Raw genomic sequence first — 17,694 nt, 5'->3', positions numbered from 1 at the left:
CACACCGTCGCATTAAAAGTAAGTTTGATGATTAATCAGCAATAATTTCATCTAATTTCAATGAGAGAGGACTTATAGTAATTAAGATATTCATTAATTTAGTTCATTAATTTCCCTACAGGATTCTCAGGAGGATTTCAAATCAATTCTGATGCCTATTATTTAAAATCAGATCAGTTGAGGGGCGGCTCCTGTCTGGTGTCATCCTCTGGTCGGGTAGATTCACTGACAGTCGACGCAGTAAACGATATAAATACATATTAGATGGCTGGGTTGGGCTTCATGTTGCAACAGCTGCGTACATGAATCTATATTAACCTCTAAATTTAACAAATGCAGAGTGTTTGCATTGAGGACAGACTGTGGTGCGTTTCCCTGGTGTGCCAATCATGCTCCTCTCAGCAGCCCGCTCAACTCTGAGCCGACCGTTGCTCATAATTTCACTGCATTTGCTGCATATTGCAGCTCGGGTCCACTGCCAGCCCTCCAGCCATATACGCTGGCTGTCAGCTTGACACCTCACCGGGTTGATGTATGCAGGGTGCTCTCTATCTGTACCACGACATTGCACATCCCCTCCAATATGACACATTTGACAGACATTCTCCCCCATTAATGCCACGGTATCACTTCAGCTTGTTATCACTGTATCCGCAGTACGCAGAGTTCTACGGGCGCTGAGCGCTCAGTGTGTAGGAGACGGTCTCTGGAGTGTGCGGCAGCAGCAGGGTAGTTTTCCTGCTCACTTCTTTGGATAAGCCTCATGATCATCATACCTGCTCGGTGAATAGTCAGGAGAGTCTAAAGGCATTGTGATGGATGTGAAATGTTGGAAAGACATTGTAGGACAAAGTGTTGGCCCACACCGTTGATCACTCATGCGGAGCGGAGGCTCTCTCTCTCTCCATCTCTCCCTCCCGCTCTCTCTCTCTCTCTCGCTACCAGCAGGCAAGTTTATCAGTGTTGCCCAGAATATTTAACAGGGAGGGGAGCACACCCGTGGGATCTCATTTGCACAGGTGTCCATCTGGTGGAAGTTGTCTGGGATAATCTCCACATCATGTCACATTTGCATCCGGAGCTTCATGAAAACGGCACACTTACTGTAAGCTGAGCACATGGCGCCGGCCAGTTCGAAGGGTGAGGGATTGTTTGCCGACACTGTAGCGAAGACCAGTGTGAGTTGTACTAATCCACAAAGCAGCTAATGCTGCGCAATTATGTAAGGATTTAACATGTTTGTAATAGTTTGTTGGTTCAGCTCAATTTGTGTAACCAGCTTTATTTGGAAAATTAGCAATGAGATTTTCCTAAACGCTGCCAATTTGTTTGGTCTTTTAACCAGGAGGGATTTACTGCAGTCAGTCCACAGTGCTTGTCAATGGTGACAGTCTTATTAGCCAGTTTGGGCAAAGAAAAGTTGCTCTTATTAAATCCATTGATCATCAAGGACCTTTGCTTCAGTTGCCCTCCTTCAAATAGCATAACATTCACAGCGAATCAATGTGTTCATTGATCCCCATGTTCTGTTAAGAATTATTCAAGCAGCAGATCCAATCTCCAAATCGCTGTCCCATTAACGACCCAAACGGGATCACGGTGAACGCCTGGCAGCTGTATCTGCCTCTCATGTGGCTGTGCAGCATCGCTCTGCTGGGCACGGCCAGATCTGATCAGCAGCATTTACAACTTCAAGACAAAAGCTCTCAATAGAGGAGCAACACAAATCACCGAAATTACTCTGCAATCCCAAGCAGGAGGAATATGTAATGTTTATTCCCTCATGGATGAATACTCATCAGTATCTGTGAGCCCAGGCAAGCATGTAGTCTCCAAACATTACAAGTAATCTTGCATTTTACGCCTCCCTTCCCCTGCGTTATAAATTCTCTTCTTTATGTATATGACCTGAGCAGTTACAGTACATCAATTGTAGCAAGTAATTTTCTGCTAGCTCGCACTGTATCTGCTTAACACGTGAAAACAAAAGGCTCAATCAATCTTCAAGTTCTGTTGACATTCAGCGCTGTCGCTCCACATTACTATGCGTGTCCCTGCCTCACGTACACACATACAGTCTACACCAGTGGTTCTCAAATGGGGGTGCTAGTACCCCTGGGGGTACGTGAAGGTACTCCAGGGGGTACGTGATATTTTTTTAAAATATATTTAAAATTAGCATCCATTCAAAAATCCTTTAAAAATTGTTATTTAATAAATGTTCAATAAAATATAAGTGTTTAATAAATCAGACACTGATGGCACAGCGCTGTGTATTACATCTTTTTTTCAAGCAAAAATACTTTGCGCTGGTTAGGGGGTACATCACTGAAAAAAGGTTGAGAACCACTGGTCTACACCGTCCCTACTGTGTGTGTGTATATATATATATATGAGTGTGTTTGTGTGTGTCACAGTTTCATTATAAGTTTCACATTAATAGTTTAAAGGGGTTAACTCCTTGTGCATTTGCAGGATTCATATTTTAATGGATGAGAGAAAACATTGTAATAATCTGTAATCGTCCAGATTAAGGATCGTATTAGAGACAAAGATCGCACATTCAGATTCAAGGAACGTTTTTCGCCCCCCAAAAAACGGAGACATAAATTGTGCAAATGAATAATTGCTTTTCACATAAAGGTTTTTCTGTGAAAAGCATTCTCCGTTGTATTTAATGATTTGTATGAAATCTGAGGAATGAGCGTTGTGGAGGTTTTGAATGCACGGTCTCTGAGTTTCTGTGGAGACAGAGATGGGCTGCTGGCAGCTTTTGGTTTGCGGCACCTGGAAAAGACTTCAATATGATCAAACCTCATCTATATCTCCGACTGATTCATTCACTTTCTATTTTGGCAGGAACTCGACGTACTGCATGAAGGTGTCCATGTCCCTCACGGTGGCGGAGAACGACACAGACCTCTGCTACAACTCCAAAATGAGGTTCTTTGAGAAGGCAGAACTGAGCAAAAGCAAAGACATCCCCTGCCCGGGCATTGAGGATTATACACAGCCGGGAGTGGAGCCTGAGATTGTGTGGTTCAAGGTGAGCTGCTACCTTTATTTTTCTGTTTGTTCAAATAATGTCTGTATTTTTGGTTCATTTCTTTTTAACATGGTGAAGAATGATGGGTTATTAGTAGTAGCCATATTGAAGATTTAAAGAATAATGTCATAATATTATGGGAATGAAGTTGTAACTTAATGAGGAAAAAGTAATAATGTTTATGGAGAAAAACATGAATTTAATGAGGAAAAAGTTATAATATTACTGGAATAGAATGATGAATTTGAACAGAAAAGGTCATGAAATTATAGTAAAGTCATAATATTAGGGATTATTTTGAGAAAAAGAAAAGAACAATTCAGAACAACGGTGTTTGTTCTGCTAATTGAAATCTATCAAACACAAAATGAGAAGGAAACTTTTCAATTAGAATTAAAAAGCTATTTTGTGTTTTAAGACCTAAACAATCAACAGTATGCAGTCTCTTACTAATCCTCTTCTCCATTTGTTTTGTGGCACATAAACTGAATCATTTCAGTTCAATCCTGCGACATCAGAAACAAAGTGAATTTCATTGTGAAGCTAACTTCAATACAATCTTTAACTTAAGCATCAATGGAAATTAAATAAATCTCTTGTATACAGGAACTTAAACTCTATCCTCCTCTTTATGTAGAGTTGTGACGCTCACACTGCGACTGACCTCATTAGACCTCACGTGACGGAGCTGTGTGGTGAAGCCTGAGGGCCAATTCATGAGACGTGAAAGTGACCACATCCCTTTTTCACTTCCCCCTCCAAATCCAAATTTAACTAGCAGAGCGATGAGTGGGATTCGCACCTCTCGTCGTCGGCTCCCACTTTGTCAGTGGGCGCTGAGCGAATTCAGGGAGGACCCGTCTTGGACCGTGGTTTGGAATCAAACCCACACTGCCCCAGTTTCCATCGCCTCAGGTGTGCTGTGGCCCAAAATCTGAAAAAAGCTCAACTGTTTCTGGAAGTCTCTGTTCACTCACCAGCGACATAGCAGTAGAAAGAGCTGTGGGAATATAGAAGAAGAGTCCTCAATTTTTTATACCTTTCATTGTTATGTGTTGTGCCGTATCCTCTGGGCTCTTTTTGATGGAAGTGCAACACTCCATCTTTTGTACCATAAAATATCATTATATATCACAGGAAACGCCAACATTGATTCATCCATTGGGAGAACACATTCGAATGCATGAACAACTACAATCAGTGAATCAACAAATTGGTTATATTACCTTTAGTTTTCACAATATCCTTAAAAACCAAAAAACTTAGTAGAGTATTGTACAGTGATCTTTCTCTAAATCCACTGTGAGCATGCATAACAAATACAATCATGCCTTTATAGAAGTAATAGTAGCAATAAGGTAACTTTTCTTTAATTTAATAAAATAACTTGAGTGGCACTAGCTGGTTGCTGAAACAATTATAGGAAGAGCTTTACACATAAATCTAAACCTAATGGTTTCAATAATAGCTGTTGCCACCTGATCCAGTGGTGTCGTCCTGCCTCAGAATGATAAATGCAAAGCTATTCAGACACATAGATCACAGTGTTAGACTCGGGGGGGGGTGCACTGGTCTAACTCTAGGTTATTTGGGGACATGCTATGTATTGATACAGGGCCTCTCTACTATTGTGACTGTGTGCAAAGCTACTGTACCCCTTAATGGGAGATATAGACTTTTTTCATTCTATGCTTAAAGATGGAATTAAACATATTCATAAAAGTAGCCACAATTGAATGTGTATTTGGATTTTACTATAGATTGTTTATAAAGATGGGCGACTCGTCTCCACTTCCTCTTACTGGGCAGGAATGCAGCCAAAATATCCTGGATACGAACGATCTTGCACATTTGGAGCCAGAGACTTTGCAGTAGTGATCATGAGATGGAGCCCCCGCAGTATCGAGGTTCTGTCGATTTGTGCACTCGTCCAGTCGTGATACAGTCTCATCTGTCAATCATGACGTTTCACCCTTTTTTTTTAATAGCATTAAATAACAAATTAGAGCCAAACCTACCTGAAACATGCACTGAAACAAACATCAGTGTCAAAATATGACAGAAAACCTTTTTAGGAAATATGTATTTGACGTGTACTTTGACCTCTGATCTGATCCATGTCCTAACTCTAACCCCCATCCACTAACATGGAGGAGAAAGGGTTTATGACCCATACGCTTTGGCTTTTTGGAAGGAGTCATATTTGTCCATTTTTCTACACAGTCTATGCTTAACACTTACATTTCTGTATTCCCATGCTTGCTTTCTCTTTACTTTGAATAAAGGAATGCAAGCCAAAGCAGTGGAGACAAACCATAGAGAGGAGGCGGGACACTCTGTCCATCAAGGAAGTACGGGAAGACGACATTGGGAATTACACCTGTGAACTGCAGCTCGGGAACTTTGTGGTGCGGAGGACTACGGAGCTCTCAGTCACAGGTAAAGAAATGTCCAACTTCTTCAACGCTGCAAATTCTTCCACCGCAGAGGCGTCTCTGCTCCCTTTTGTCGAGATGTTAATAATGTGGAATTCAGCGTGAAAGCGACAGAGAAGCAGATTTGCTCCAGTGCTTGCAAAAGCAAAAAGGGAACTTCAGTACAGGCCTCAGTGCGAGTGTATTCTCACGTAATGCATTTAAAAACAGATGAATCTCCACAATATAATTTCCTCATTGTTGCGCACATCTTACTGCGGTTTGTGTTTTCTACAGATTGTGTTTTGGCTCCGGGTTGTTGTTGATTACCCAAACAATTGAAGCTTTTTAAAGTTAATTCCTGCACCTCCTGCTAATAGTGGCACTGTCTCTGTGAGTGCGACGCGGCTTTAATTGCTAAGTGGCGGAACTCGCATCCAGCCACTTCAGCACTTTTTCTTAAGGCTGTTGAAATATTGAAGCCTGAACCTGAAGAGGGTGACAGATTGCTCTCCACTTACACTGTCACAGCCAAGGTTGACACGACACGGCAGAGTACAGGGAGCGTCCCAAATTTACAGCTTAATTATACACTTTTTTTTGGGGGGGGGGGGGAGTTTACCTGATTAGAATTAGTTCTCCTGAGTGATGTCATTACCCTACATGCTGATAGCTGTAGCCTGAAGCAGTGTATTATTGTTTCCCTTGTGTGTGCGTGTTTGTGTGATCTATCTATAAAATAAGAAAATAATAATGTAATATTACACTTGAGGGTATCTCCAGATCATTCACTTTTGGATCTGATTGGTCCAAAGTCAAGATAAACAACATTTATTCAGAAAAGCAAATTATCTAAGATATATAGTGATTCAATCAAAAGCTTAAATTATTCCTATTATCCCCACATAAAAAATACATCGTTATGATGTCACTTTGAAGTCGGAAAATGATGTAATTTGGGTTGTAATGCATTCACTTTTGCAAGTATTATCATTAAATACATGATTTACGGCTTATTTACATCAACCAATCATCCGTCCTCATATTGACCTCATGATGACATTGATTTATCACAATATATTAAAGTTAGCAAATCCTTCATTGAAAGACACACATTCATATTTTAATAATCTTACTTTAATAAATGTTACGGCTCAATTTCCTTTTGAGGATTTGTTTACCAAGCTCTGAACAAAATGAATCCAAAGAGAAGCAATAATATAACACGGTCAAGTCATATAATTTGCCAGATTTAAATGTATTACTATATTACAGATTTGCTCCTTTACTAAAATGTTCCGGTAAAAAGCAAAGTAATTGTTTTCTCCTCTCCTCTCTGTGACTTATTTTGCTCGAGCTCACCTTACCTGCGGTGTCTCACGTCTGCAAGCATCGGAACAAACGCAGCGTAACGGCATCTGAAAAGAAAACAGAGAGAAGTGAAGAGGTTCCAAGTGGACGGAGGCGATGCAACGTCTCAGTGCAGCTGCCGACGCGTCGCGTTCTGTGGGTGTGAGGGTTGGACAAAGTGTTGACTGTTAACTGCCGCCTGATTACACTTTATAGTCCCTTAAAGAGAGACCAAGACTGACTCCCCAAGGCCGAGTTATGTCATACATCATTTTTCTCACCAGCCTCAAAAATGTCTCAAAATGTCACCGACGGGGGGATAGTCGTAATCTCTATCTACTTTGAAGGCATTCAGCGTTTCAAAACATCGGGCCACAGATGATTGATGATTGGTCTGTGGCAGCCAAAAAAAAACAGAAGTATACTCTTCCACCTGTGACTCGGGGAGTTTTTGCTCACATCCAGTCGGGCTTAAGGTGTGAGAGTGTCTCTTTGTTAGCTTCTTTTAAAGACTAGCAGCCTGTCTGTGCATTCTCCTTCTTTCTCAATGAGATAAGATAAGATAAGATAAGAAGTCCTTTATTTGTCCCACAATGGGAAGTTTACAGTATTAAAGCAGCAAGAGTCAAAAAGACATCAGCAAGTAATAAGTAACATGCAATTCTTTCAGTAAGTGTAAGGTATATAAAAACATATATAGAAATATAGAAACATATGCATGTAATTAAACTAGTATATACAGTGTAAATATAAATATATGCAGTGTGAGAATATGTACAGTGAATTGATTGCACATGAACTGTTGATATTGCACAGACAGTTGAATATAGCACGGTGAATATTGCACAGTTGAGACCTAAAATGTTAAAGTGCAGTCCATATTGGTGGTGAATGTAGTTTTTACTGGGAGCAGAGCTGGTACTTATAAGAGGTCACTAACTCTATATCCATTCCCTGGATGTTTTTCACCGGTGTCGGGGGGGGAGTCCACCACCAGTTCATGCCGGGTTAAATTCCAGCCTCCGTAACTCTTCAGCACTGGATGGAAGGATGTGTATTATGTTCAGTATTTGTAAAAGAAGAGAAAGACGATATTCTTTTTGTGACCACATTTTTAGTAGTTTCACCTTTTCACATTCATTATGAAGGAGGTTATGGAAAATACACGATATACATGTATGTAAAAGAATAAGGACACAAGTCGAAACTCTAAGGGTCAGCAGGTGGAGTGCATTGTCTGTTAACCAGAAGGACGGCGGTTCGATTTCCTGTTGCTTTCTGAAGTGTCCTTGTTTAAGATCCCCAAAATACCCCAATTGCCCCCGATGGCTGTGCCGACAGTGAGTGAGGTAAAAAAACGCAGTGTACACTAGCACTGTATGAATTTGTGTGTGAATGGGTGAATATGGCTTTTGCTGAATGTGCTTTGAGTGGTCGATAAGACGAGGAAATCAAATATGTACAGGTATATATTTGTACATACTGATACAGTACATATCCAGAAATTACTCGGTTTTACTATAAGTGTAGCATTCAGTTTTAAATTAGTGTGCAAGAAATGTCTCTAAATTTGACCGTCTACGGTTTACATTAAGTTTTTGTTCGGAACGTTTATCGATTCTTAGGTCTGACTCTATATCGTAGTAGGTTACATGTTCAGAACTTAGCTGCATCATTTAGGATGCAGAGATGCAAATCAGTTCACCCAGAAATTTTGCCTTGAGGCATTAAAGTGTAACACAAAGTCTCTATTGTTCTTTCTGAACATGCAGGGCTTTAATCTCAGAAAAGTGATGCCGGTGTTCTTTCTGAGTTTTGTCTCAGCTGCTTTTCTTTAAGGCAAAGTTTTGGATTTATTTCAGTTTTCTGTCTTCGACTGAAGAAGTTTGGAGTTTTTGTGCGTGTGTATTTTTTTTCTCTTGTGCAGCCTCATCCAGTTCCTTTGATCTGCCTTCTTTTTCTGTCTGCTGTCACTGCTTCTTCACACATGGAACACGTCTCGTCCTTTAAGGGAGTCTGTTTTGTGAAACAACGTGTGTGCACAGTGTTTGTCGAACCTTTCATGAACAGTGTTGAATCACTCTTCAGTCCAGCTCATGTTCGTATTCTGATTGTGATTCCCTTTATTCCCTCTATGATTCACATTGAAACACTGTCTTCCACTGTTCAATACTTTTGCAAAACACTAAAGTTGTTGTTTTTGTTGCTTTCATTTTCATAATTAATCATGATAACACGCAGTCCAGGGTTTAATTGTTCAGGAAATGACCCACTATTTATCCCAATTACATAGACAAGTGAGGAGAAGTGTGAAATTGAAGAAGAACATCACAAAGGAAAAACAAACTTTATCAGAAGTTAAAGCTTAACTTTTACAAAACTTTGGTAGAAGGTTCATTGCCTTATCGGCAAAAACTTTTCCAATTGGACATCTTCGTAAGTGCCTTCTACCTGTATGGCACCCCCTTTTCACCCTGATATATTTATATTCTGTTGTTTGTTTTTCAGTTCTGCATGCACTGTTTTTCTCACTTGTGCTCTCTCGGACATTTTTCTGACATTTTACTAGCAGGTAAAGTTCCAGAAAATGTTCCGGAGCAACTGACCTGGACATTTTTGCATTGTGTCACACAGCTCTCCTGGAGCATTTAAGGAAAATGTCCAGACTATATAGTTTACAGATATGCCAGCGGGAAAAAATTGAATGCTAGATACACTGGCCCAAAACAATGTCTAACAATGTCTCCACTGTGTCCTTATTTTTCATCTTTCTAAATTTCCCCTGCATAATTCTGCTCTGTTAATTATGTTCCCCCTCCTCCCTTACACCTTTCATTTCAAGCTACTGACTCCAGGCCTCTCTTACTGTCCTCCCCCTCCTCCCAAATCTAACGAGGGCCTGGGATAAATGGCTGGTTGTTGTTGACATGTTGACATCACATCTGCTCGACCAATCACAATTTGCTGGCATCTTCTTAACGTACCTGAACGTTGCATTTAGTCCCACGTCTGCTTTACACCGGTGGGAAAGTTAAGTTTCAAAAAGCTGTTTCCCGCAAAGAAGGCGGAGAGCAGCGGAAACTGAAGCAGAACCTTTGATAATAGCTGCTCATTATGTTCCATTTCATTTTATCCCCGCTGAGGAACAGGCCTTTAACTATTCCATTTATAGATCTGTGGTTCAGACCTGACCTTTCTGCCTGTATGATTTGTTTTCTTATCTTTATTTTATAAGTATACATGAGGCTTTATGTAATATTATTATCAACCTCCCACAGATAATTCAAATTCATCATCAAACGCCTTGTCACTCCCCTCTTTATCAACAGCCCACAGGGCCTCTCAAAGCAGTGCAACGGGACAAAAGGTCAGATTCCATTTGATTATAATGAGCACTGCTAAAATCCTAATGAGCTCCCTTGCTGGGTGATCGGAAGCAACGTTCAGTTTAAATGAAATTTTGGGTTTTATGACTTCTTTGTAAGGTGCAGCTTTGATGTCTTAGATTAAACACCACAGAATACAGCACGGCTGATGAAATAGATATACAGGGGGAGCAGTAACTTTGCTGTGTAAAATAGACTGTCAGTGTAGCTAATGAGCTGGGACTGATGATGTTAACCTGCTTCTCTTATTCTGAAGCAGCACGCAATGAGGTGTGTTTGGTTGATAAAGGGACGGGGCATGATTTGCAGTGCAAACACATAAATAACCAAAACGCCTGAGAGGTTTGAAACAGTCATGAAAACATCCCATTGCATAAAATGCCTCTGCTTTCCCTTTCAAACTGAAATTCAGGCCCTAAAATCATTTTGAATAGATCTGATAGTGTGGCAGCTTTATGGCGTAAAGCGATTCTCATTGCAACACAGCCTAGCACATTCAAAACCAATTTCTCTGGAGTGAACAATGGTTTCTTGCGAGATAGCGCCATGCTATTTCAGTGTCTTGCTTGGCCGTCTATTGGATATTATTGCACAGTGACTGGTTGGAAATGAAAGGAGCTATTTGGCCTCCTCAGCTCAACCGCCGCTTCTGATTGTTGAGAAAAACTTCCCCCTCGATACGTGTTTTCTGTTCTGCATTTGTGAGCTAGAGGCGATTTTCTGCAAACGTGGACAATAAAGAACACGAGAAGTGGAAGTTCAAGTTTAGAACACAGTTGTTTGTGGCTTTCACCCAGAGATTCTTCAGGAACGTGGCAAGTACGGACCGACGGGCTGTGTGGTGATGCAACCGCCAAGCCATTACAACTTGCTTTTTCAGGTTCGCATCGAAAAGCTGCCGACAGGAAATGTCATCGACAAAGATAAAACAATATCCATCATCTCTGTCATCATAGCAAGTCATCATCTTTTTCTGATTATTGAGCTTTTTGTTGAAAGTGTCCCGCATTTGAATTGCTGCAAGTACGAATAGTTCTGATGTATTTCAGATTTTCACCAAGAATGCCAGTTCATGATGACAGGGACGATGCTTTTTGTGTAAATGTAAATTGCTTTTTTTATTGCAAGTAGGAATTTGTGTCTTTGTCTGCCACTTCTTATCTTGTCTCAAAAGTGTATTATTCATTTTCCTAACTTGAGTACCTTAGAAGTAATTGTATGAATAAAGTTATTATTATTTGTATTAGTAGTAGTAGAAGTAGTTGTGGTGGCCTACATACTCCTTTTACACTTTTAAGACTCATTTATGTTGCCTTTATGTACGAAAAGAGAAATATCCACTTCAAAGGATGTTCAAAGAGTTTCTGAGGACAGCAAACAAAAACAGCATAAACAGCGGTAGTCCAATTTACTTACAACTCTCAGAGTCTGTCCGCCATTTTTACAATTTCCTTCTTGTGTCCTATGGTCGACTTACCTGAACTATTGGCTACACTGCACGCGTATGTCTTTATTCAGATAAAGTGGGAATTAGAATTAGCAAGCGTCGTGATTTCGGAGAAACTCTTAATCTTCTTCTACTACTTTGTATTCCACCTTTCTATTTTCACATATACATATAAACACAGTGATGCTGAGGCTACATAACCCCGTGCTGATCAACAGCAGTTGTGATGAGACAAGAAATCACTAGATACAAACACAACCAGAAGTCCCTTCGGTGCACGGACACCAGAGGCTGCAGGATAAACTTTTGTTTGTTGTCCTCTCAATATTGGAATCATTGTTTTTTTTTTTTATCATCCTGACCCGGCACATCTCGGATGTCATTACCTCTAATATATGCAACCCTGTCACCATGATGAATGCTGCTACAGCTGAAACATATTGATTTTTGTGATACTTCAGTCTGGTCTATTGTTCTCCGGGAGCAGCTAAATCACTTCAGTTTTGCTGAGTAAAAATAAATGTGACATTTGTTTTTGGCGGCCGGGGCGCACTATCGCTGGAGTTTGAGCAACTTCAAACATCCATTCGGTTTTCAATAATTTACACTATGAGCTCATTTAGCAAACGTTTACATGTTAACAGGGCTTTTATGTTCCTGCTAATACTCATAAACTATTTACTTCTTTGGCTTATATGACACCACGGCCGCTCTTACACCTCTACACTGCAGAGTTTATCTCCTGCCAGCACCATTTGGTGGCTATTACCAGTTTCCTCTCTCATCTCGGAGTTGACTCATTAGCATATGAAGGAGGTTGGAATATAATTGCTCCTTTAATTGATGAGAGATAATGAATCTGGCCAAGGTGCTGGTGGGGAAGTGGGGAGCTGCATTGAGCGGATTCAGGAAGTAATCCCTTTTCTTCTCGGGAATTTGATGCACAGTGAACTCAGCGGGGGCCTGATGAGGTTTATTAATTTCTGCATCTCTTTTTGTGTCATTACCTTTGATATTTTGTCAGTTTATTAGAGAACACACTTATGAATAAAAATGAAGCCTGTCATTATTCAGCGGGTCTGCAGTGATTTGAATTCATTGTCTCCGGCTGTGGTGCATTCCCACTCTTTGAATCTTCAAGACTGAGAGTTATTTATTACAGCTTGGCATTTCGTTGACTCTGTAAACTTTATTGTCTTTTTTTTCTTTTTTCTTTTCTAGTATACTTTCTTCCATTAAGGAGGTTATGTTTTCAACTCTGTCTGTCTGTTAGTTGGTTGGTTGGTTTTTAAGCAAGTTTCCACAAAAACTACTGTCCAATATTTTTTATCTCGTTATCTTTGTGAGATGGGGTGTTTTTGACGTTGTCACCCTTTTCCTGGGAAATATTGAACGCATCTCGGTGAAAAACAAAATCTGGCACATTTATGGAAGTGATATCTACGAGTGTGTGAAATTTGGTGCGGATTGAACATAAGGGGAACTGTTGGCAGAGATATGACTGTGTGCCATTCTGATTATGGAAGTCTCCTTTAAGCGATTGGTTTGTTTTCATTCGACGGACGCTTCTATGTCATAACCTTGGCGTGGCGTTATGATCGTCACACCCCGACGATGCTCAGAAGCAGTGGGAATGACTTGTGTGCAATCGCAGTGGGAATTCAGTGGATTAATTAAGATTGTCACTCAAACATCTGTCTGCTTGATTTATTTTGTAACCTTCCGGCTTTTCCACGGGCAGATCAGGCCAGTATTTCTTACTGTTTGCTGAATACTGTACATACAATAAGGAAAAATGAAGAGGGGGCATTGGCGTATTCAGTGAGACGACACATCCTGCTATAAGAGGCCTGCCTGCCAAACTGTAAAGCTCCCACCGCAGTGTTACTGTAGAATATTGAATGTCCAAGATGGCTGCACCCCCAGGCATTTATTTCAGGCTTAACAAGACCAGGCTCCTGTTTCGAAGGAATGAGGAGAGAGCCACGAGAGCACTTTCAGTGGATCACAAAAAAAAGAAAAATAACTGCATGGATACATTCACCAGTCAAATCTGATAAGTGCTTTAAAAGTTTGACGACTTTGCTGATGACAGGTTACCCAGCTACATTTGATTTTAACCATTGAGTCAGTCAAAGATACATGAAAAATAAAAGAACTAGACACAAGTACTTGACCTTTTAAACGGACATGTAACCTTTTAAAATCAATGTGGTGAACTTGTGAGCAATCAGTCGCCTATTTACACATCCAGCATTTACACAGCAGCAGTGTAATTCACCAGGAGTTATGTTTTCGACCACTTTACTAAAATATAACCTACGTCCTTTATTTCCTCCATTTGTTAGCAGGTGACCCGCAGAGTTTTTAAAGCTAAAACAACTCCCTGCTGGGTCTGTAAACAATGCTGATGAAAACAGTGCAAAAATAAAAACACAAGAGTGAATGTGCACGTTGTTAGGACACAAGACAAAAGACACACTGCAGCATTTAATTCTCCAACAACAATTAGAATGTTCGACACTCATGTCACGATAAGAGGGTTGCACAACAGGAAGACAAATAATGGAAATAAATCTAACTGTCGCCATGTGTGTGCTGTTTTGAAATGCACTTAGAGGTGAATCATGATGGATGGAATTTCATCACTTGGAATGAGTTTTTACTGCCTATTTTCCTGAATGAATTACTCGATGAAGGTCTCTTGACATTTTGAGGAGGACATCTCATTAAAATACACAAAATCATCACGCTAAAGAAAAAACAAAATGCCAGGGCGGGAAATGGAGAGGTGTTTTTTTTTGTTATTATGGTTTTAGCATTTTCAGATTTCAGATCACCTCTTTATTTCGTATCGCCATCTGTCACATTCCACCTCTGCCATACACTCAGACCCAGGTCCAGACCAAATATCAATCAGAGGTGGCAGAACCTGAGGCTTTTTTTTACACCTAATAATGGAAAGTCTCAAGTTCGACTTTTCTCTCTTATATTGCAACTGATTCAATTGTATAGTCAACTGTGGCGAGGCACGTTCACACGATCTAGAAATCTAAATTGGAAAATTGCCATCTGAGGTCCAGTTGATGCTTATTTATTTCATATAAACCCAACATTTAAATTAGTGCCCTCTTATGTTGTATTGATATTGTTCTTCTTCTTTGATTTGTCTTGTTTCATTCCCATGCATTTTTTAAAGCACGTTGCTACCTTGTTTAATAGTATAATTATATATTATTATATTATTATTATTATTATTAGTAGTAGTATTTAGTTGTATAGGCAGCAATTAACTGGACAAAATAATAAAATACAAAAATTCCAATGCACAACAGGATGCGAGGTTTGACACTATTTATTCTATAAGCATTTAACAAAACGACTAAAGGAGCAAAAAAACATGTTTTGTTTATTAATCCAGCAAATTGCCTTCGTCCTGGTGGGAACTTATAATTATTATTTTCTTATCTCGATTGATCGTGCACCAGCTGGCACGCGGATCTTCAACTTTTTAATTAACTCGACACATTTGAATTGAAGAAATCAACTAATTTATCCATTTAGAAACACTCCAACCTAACTACATATGTTTACATTGAACTAATACAGATTATTTATTTGACCTGTGACCTTTAAGCAGCCAATCAGAACATTCAAAGTTTTTTGTCTGACCATTCATTTTGTTAGTTATTGAACAAAGGTTAAATACATGGATAAATAAGTATTGTTATAACAATACATTTAGTTTATTATAAAGATAAACAACAAAATCATCATATTTAATACATTTAATCATAGTTTTATATTTTTGCTTTATTATCAGTAGTGTTACCTTTAATTCCTCTGGTAGTTGACTAATTGATTAATGAACTCCTCTATAGTTACACATGTCAGTGCTGTAGTTCACTGCTGTGTCCAGCTGTTTGCCATAACACACAATGCCCCCTGCTCCCCTGTGGTTCGGCTGGCTGTTTGTTATGCATTCCCCTGCCATCACTACACAACCCGGCGAGTCGCCGCAACCCGGCACTCTGATCAATCCAGCAGCATTGTGTGTACACTGTAGTGCACACTCAGCATCCCGGTGGGCCCCCACCTGCTGGCGCCATCAATGCAGCGGCACACAGGAGATGTGATTGCGGAGCTTACAGCAGGGGAGGAAGTGGGCGATGCGGGAGAGGAAATATCTGAGCCTGAAGTATGTGGGGTGCGTGGCGTCCTCAGACTGCAGTGCATCAGCACAGGCTGTAATTTCACTGAAATGTGCGAATAGCTGTCAAACATGACTTTCAGGCAAAGGGACGTTCCAATGCTATGATTTAACTGTGAGTCCCTCAGATAAAAAGACATTCACAGACACCACAGCTACGGGGGAATCTGTCTCTCTAGTTGTATCCCTCTATAGTCTCACGTCATCTGCAGTGTTTGCATTGTTTGCCTCCGTGACACGCTGACAGATAATTGGCAGGGAGTTTGTGGTGCTTTTTCTTTTTTTTTTTTTTTTCGCCTGCCAGATATCAGCCCCATGGCCAAATTGGCGATAAAGGGCTCCAGGAATGAGTTTGACTTGGCCGGCTCTCCGCAAGGTGAGATGACTTTGATCACTCTCCCTTTGTATGATGAGGTGGCACTTTCTGGGCACAAATGCTGTTTTAAGCAAACAAAGGACAGTCTCCCTTTAGCGTTTTGTCACACGATTTGGGACGTGGGGTTTAGGGAAGGGTGGACTGGAGGATTTACTACATTTAAATAGTCAGTGTAGGGACTGTATAGATTGTTGTTTAGTTTTTACACCTTATAGAGTGAATGGGATGATTCACCATGGCATTGGATTTTCATATGCATGTAAATTAGCACAATAAGAGGTTTCAGTCATTAGGTGATGAGTTATTAACAGTAAAGACTGAGTAATCGTGCTAATAATCCATGGACTGCATTATTTTCATTCACAGTTTTGACGAAGGTAGCATCATTGTTGCAATCTTCAGAAGCAGTGTGACCCGTCATGCCCATAAATTATACTGGCAATCCATACCGCCACATATTTCTTTGCACATTAAGTTTGTATACGTTTAATAATGATGAAAGTTTTATATTCACGTTTACATTCCGACATTGAAACGTTCGTCCAGCATTAACGTTTTCAGAATCGTTGGATTCGCTGCTTTTTTTCCACATCTGACAAAGACATTCCTGAGAGTTGCTTGAGCACTCAGAGCGTCATCATCCAGAATGGTTGTTTGAGAAGTGAAAACACCTCGTCTTACTGCACAAAGCTCGGTATGTTAAACAATGTGTAGAGCAGTGATGTGGAATTTACAAACCATTTCACTGGGAAATTCTCAGAATGAATCGAGTCAAGAAGTGCATCGGACTCTGTGTTCAAGGTTTCTGTGCATGAACATTTATTTGACGACAGATTATAAAAGCTTGAACGGAAAATACGTTGTAATTCATTTCTCAAATGAAGAAACACAGTCACAATTCCTGAATTTGACAAGGTCTCGTTACTTGACCTATTCTCCTGGACATATGCATGCCACAGGCTCAGCAACTGTAAACTAATACAGAGAGTTGTGAAGTTACTCACTGGACATAGAGAAATATGACCCACTGGACTAATATGGCCTGTTCCATCTATTAGAGCTTTTACATCATATGCAATTTTTTTACATGGAACGTGAATTATTGATGAAGGCTGTGTCGTAAAAAAGGTGAAACAAATTTATTCAGCTCCCTCATCACATTTGCTTCTGTGTTACTCGGGCACCTAGTTCGCAAGTGGAGCAGCAACGGCACAATCCACCATCATGTGTGATTAGCACAGACGTTCAGAACAAATCATTTCACTGCCTTACATCTCACCGTCTGTTTACCCTGTACTCCACCTGTGCACACTCTTTTGCATGTAGTGCCCATGAGCCACTTTAATAGGCAAGTAAAATGGTAGGTGCACTCGGTTAGCCTCAGTTGTCCGTGTACCCTTACCTTATCGTTTGTGCTGCTCTTTTATGAACGTGTGACTAAACCAGCCCGTTTTTCGTGAAATCC

The 17,694-nt window shown here is 40.2% G+C and overlaps 1 protein-coding gene across 3 annotated transcripts in view; it reads left to right on the top strand.

Moving 5' to 3' along the window:
• LOC118103598 (interleukin-1 receptor accessory protein-like 1) overlaps positions 1 to 17,694 on the top strand; it is a 260,882-nt gene that overhangs the window by 136,710 nt on the left and 106,478 nt on the right. For all 3 annotated transcript variants that reach the window (XM_035150687.2, XM_035150688.2, XM_035150686.2), the window contains 2 exons: positions 2,860 to 3,046; positions 5,332 to 5,485. In XM_035150687.2, coding sequence (XP_035006578.1) covers positions 2,860 to 3,046; positions 5,332 to 5,485 — 341 coding nt within the window. The remainder of the gene's footprint in view (positions 1 to 2,859; positions 3,047 to 5,331; positions 5,486 to 17,694) is intronic.

The sequence above is a fragment of the Hippoglossus stenolepis genome, chromosome 24 (assembly GCF_022539355.2).
Source record: "Hippoglossus stenolepis isolate QCI-W04-F060 chromosome 24, HSTE1.2, whole genome shotgun sequence".
In the NCBI taxonomy this organism is placed as follows: Eukaryota; Metazoa; Chordata; class Actinopteri; order Pleuronectiformes; family Pleuronectidae; genus Hippoglossus; species Hippoglossus stenolepis.
This window is presented reverse-complemented; position numbering and strand designations above follow the sequence as displayed.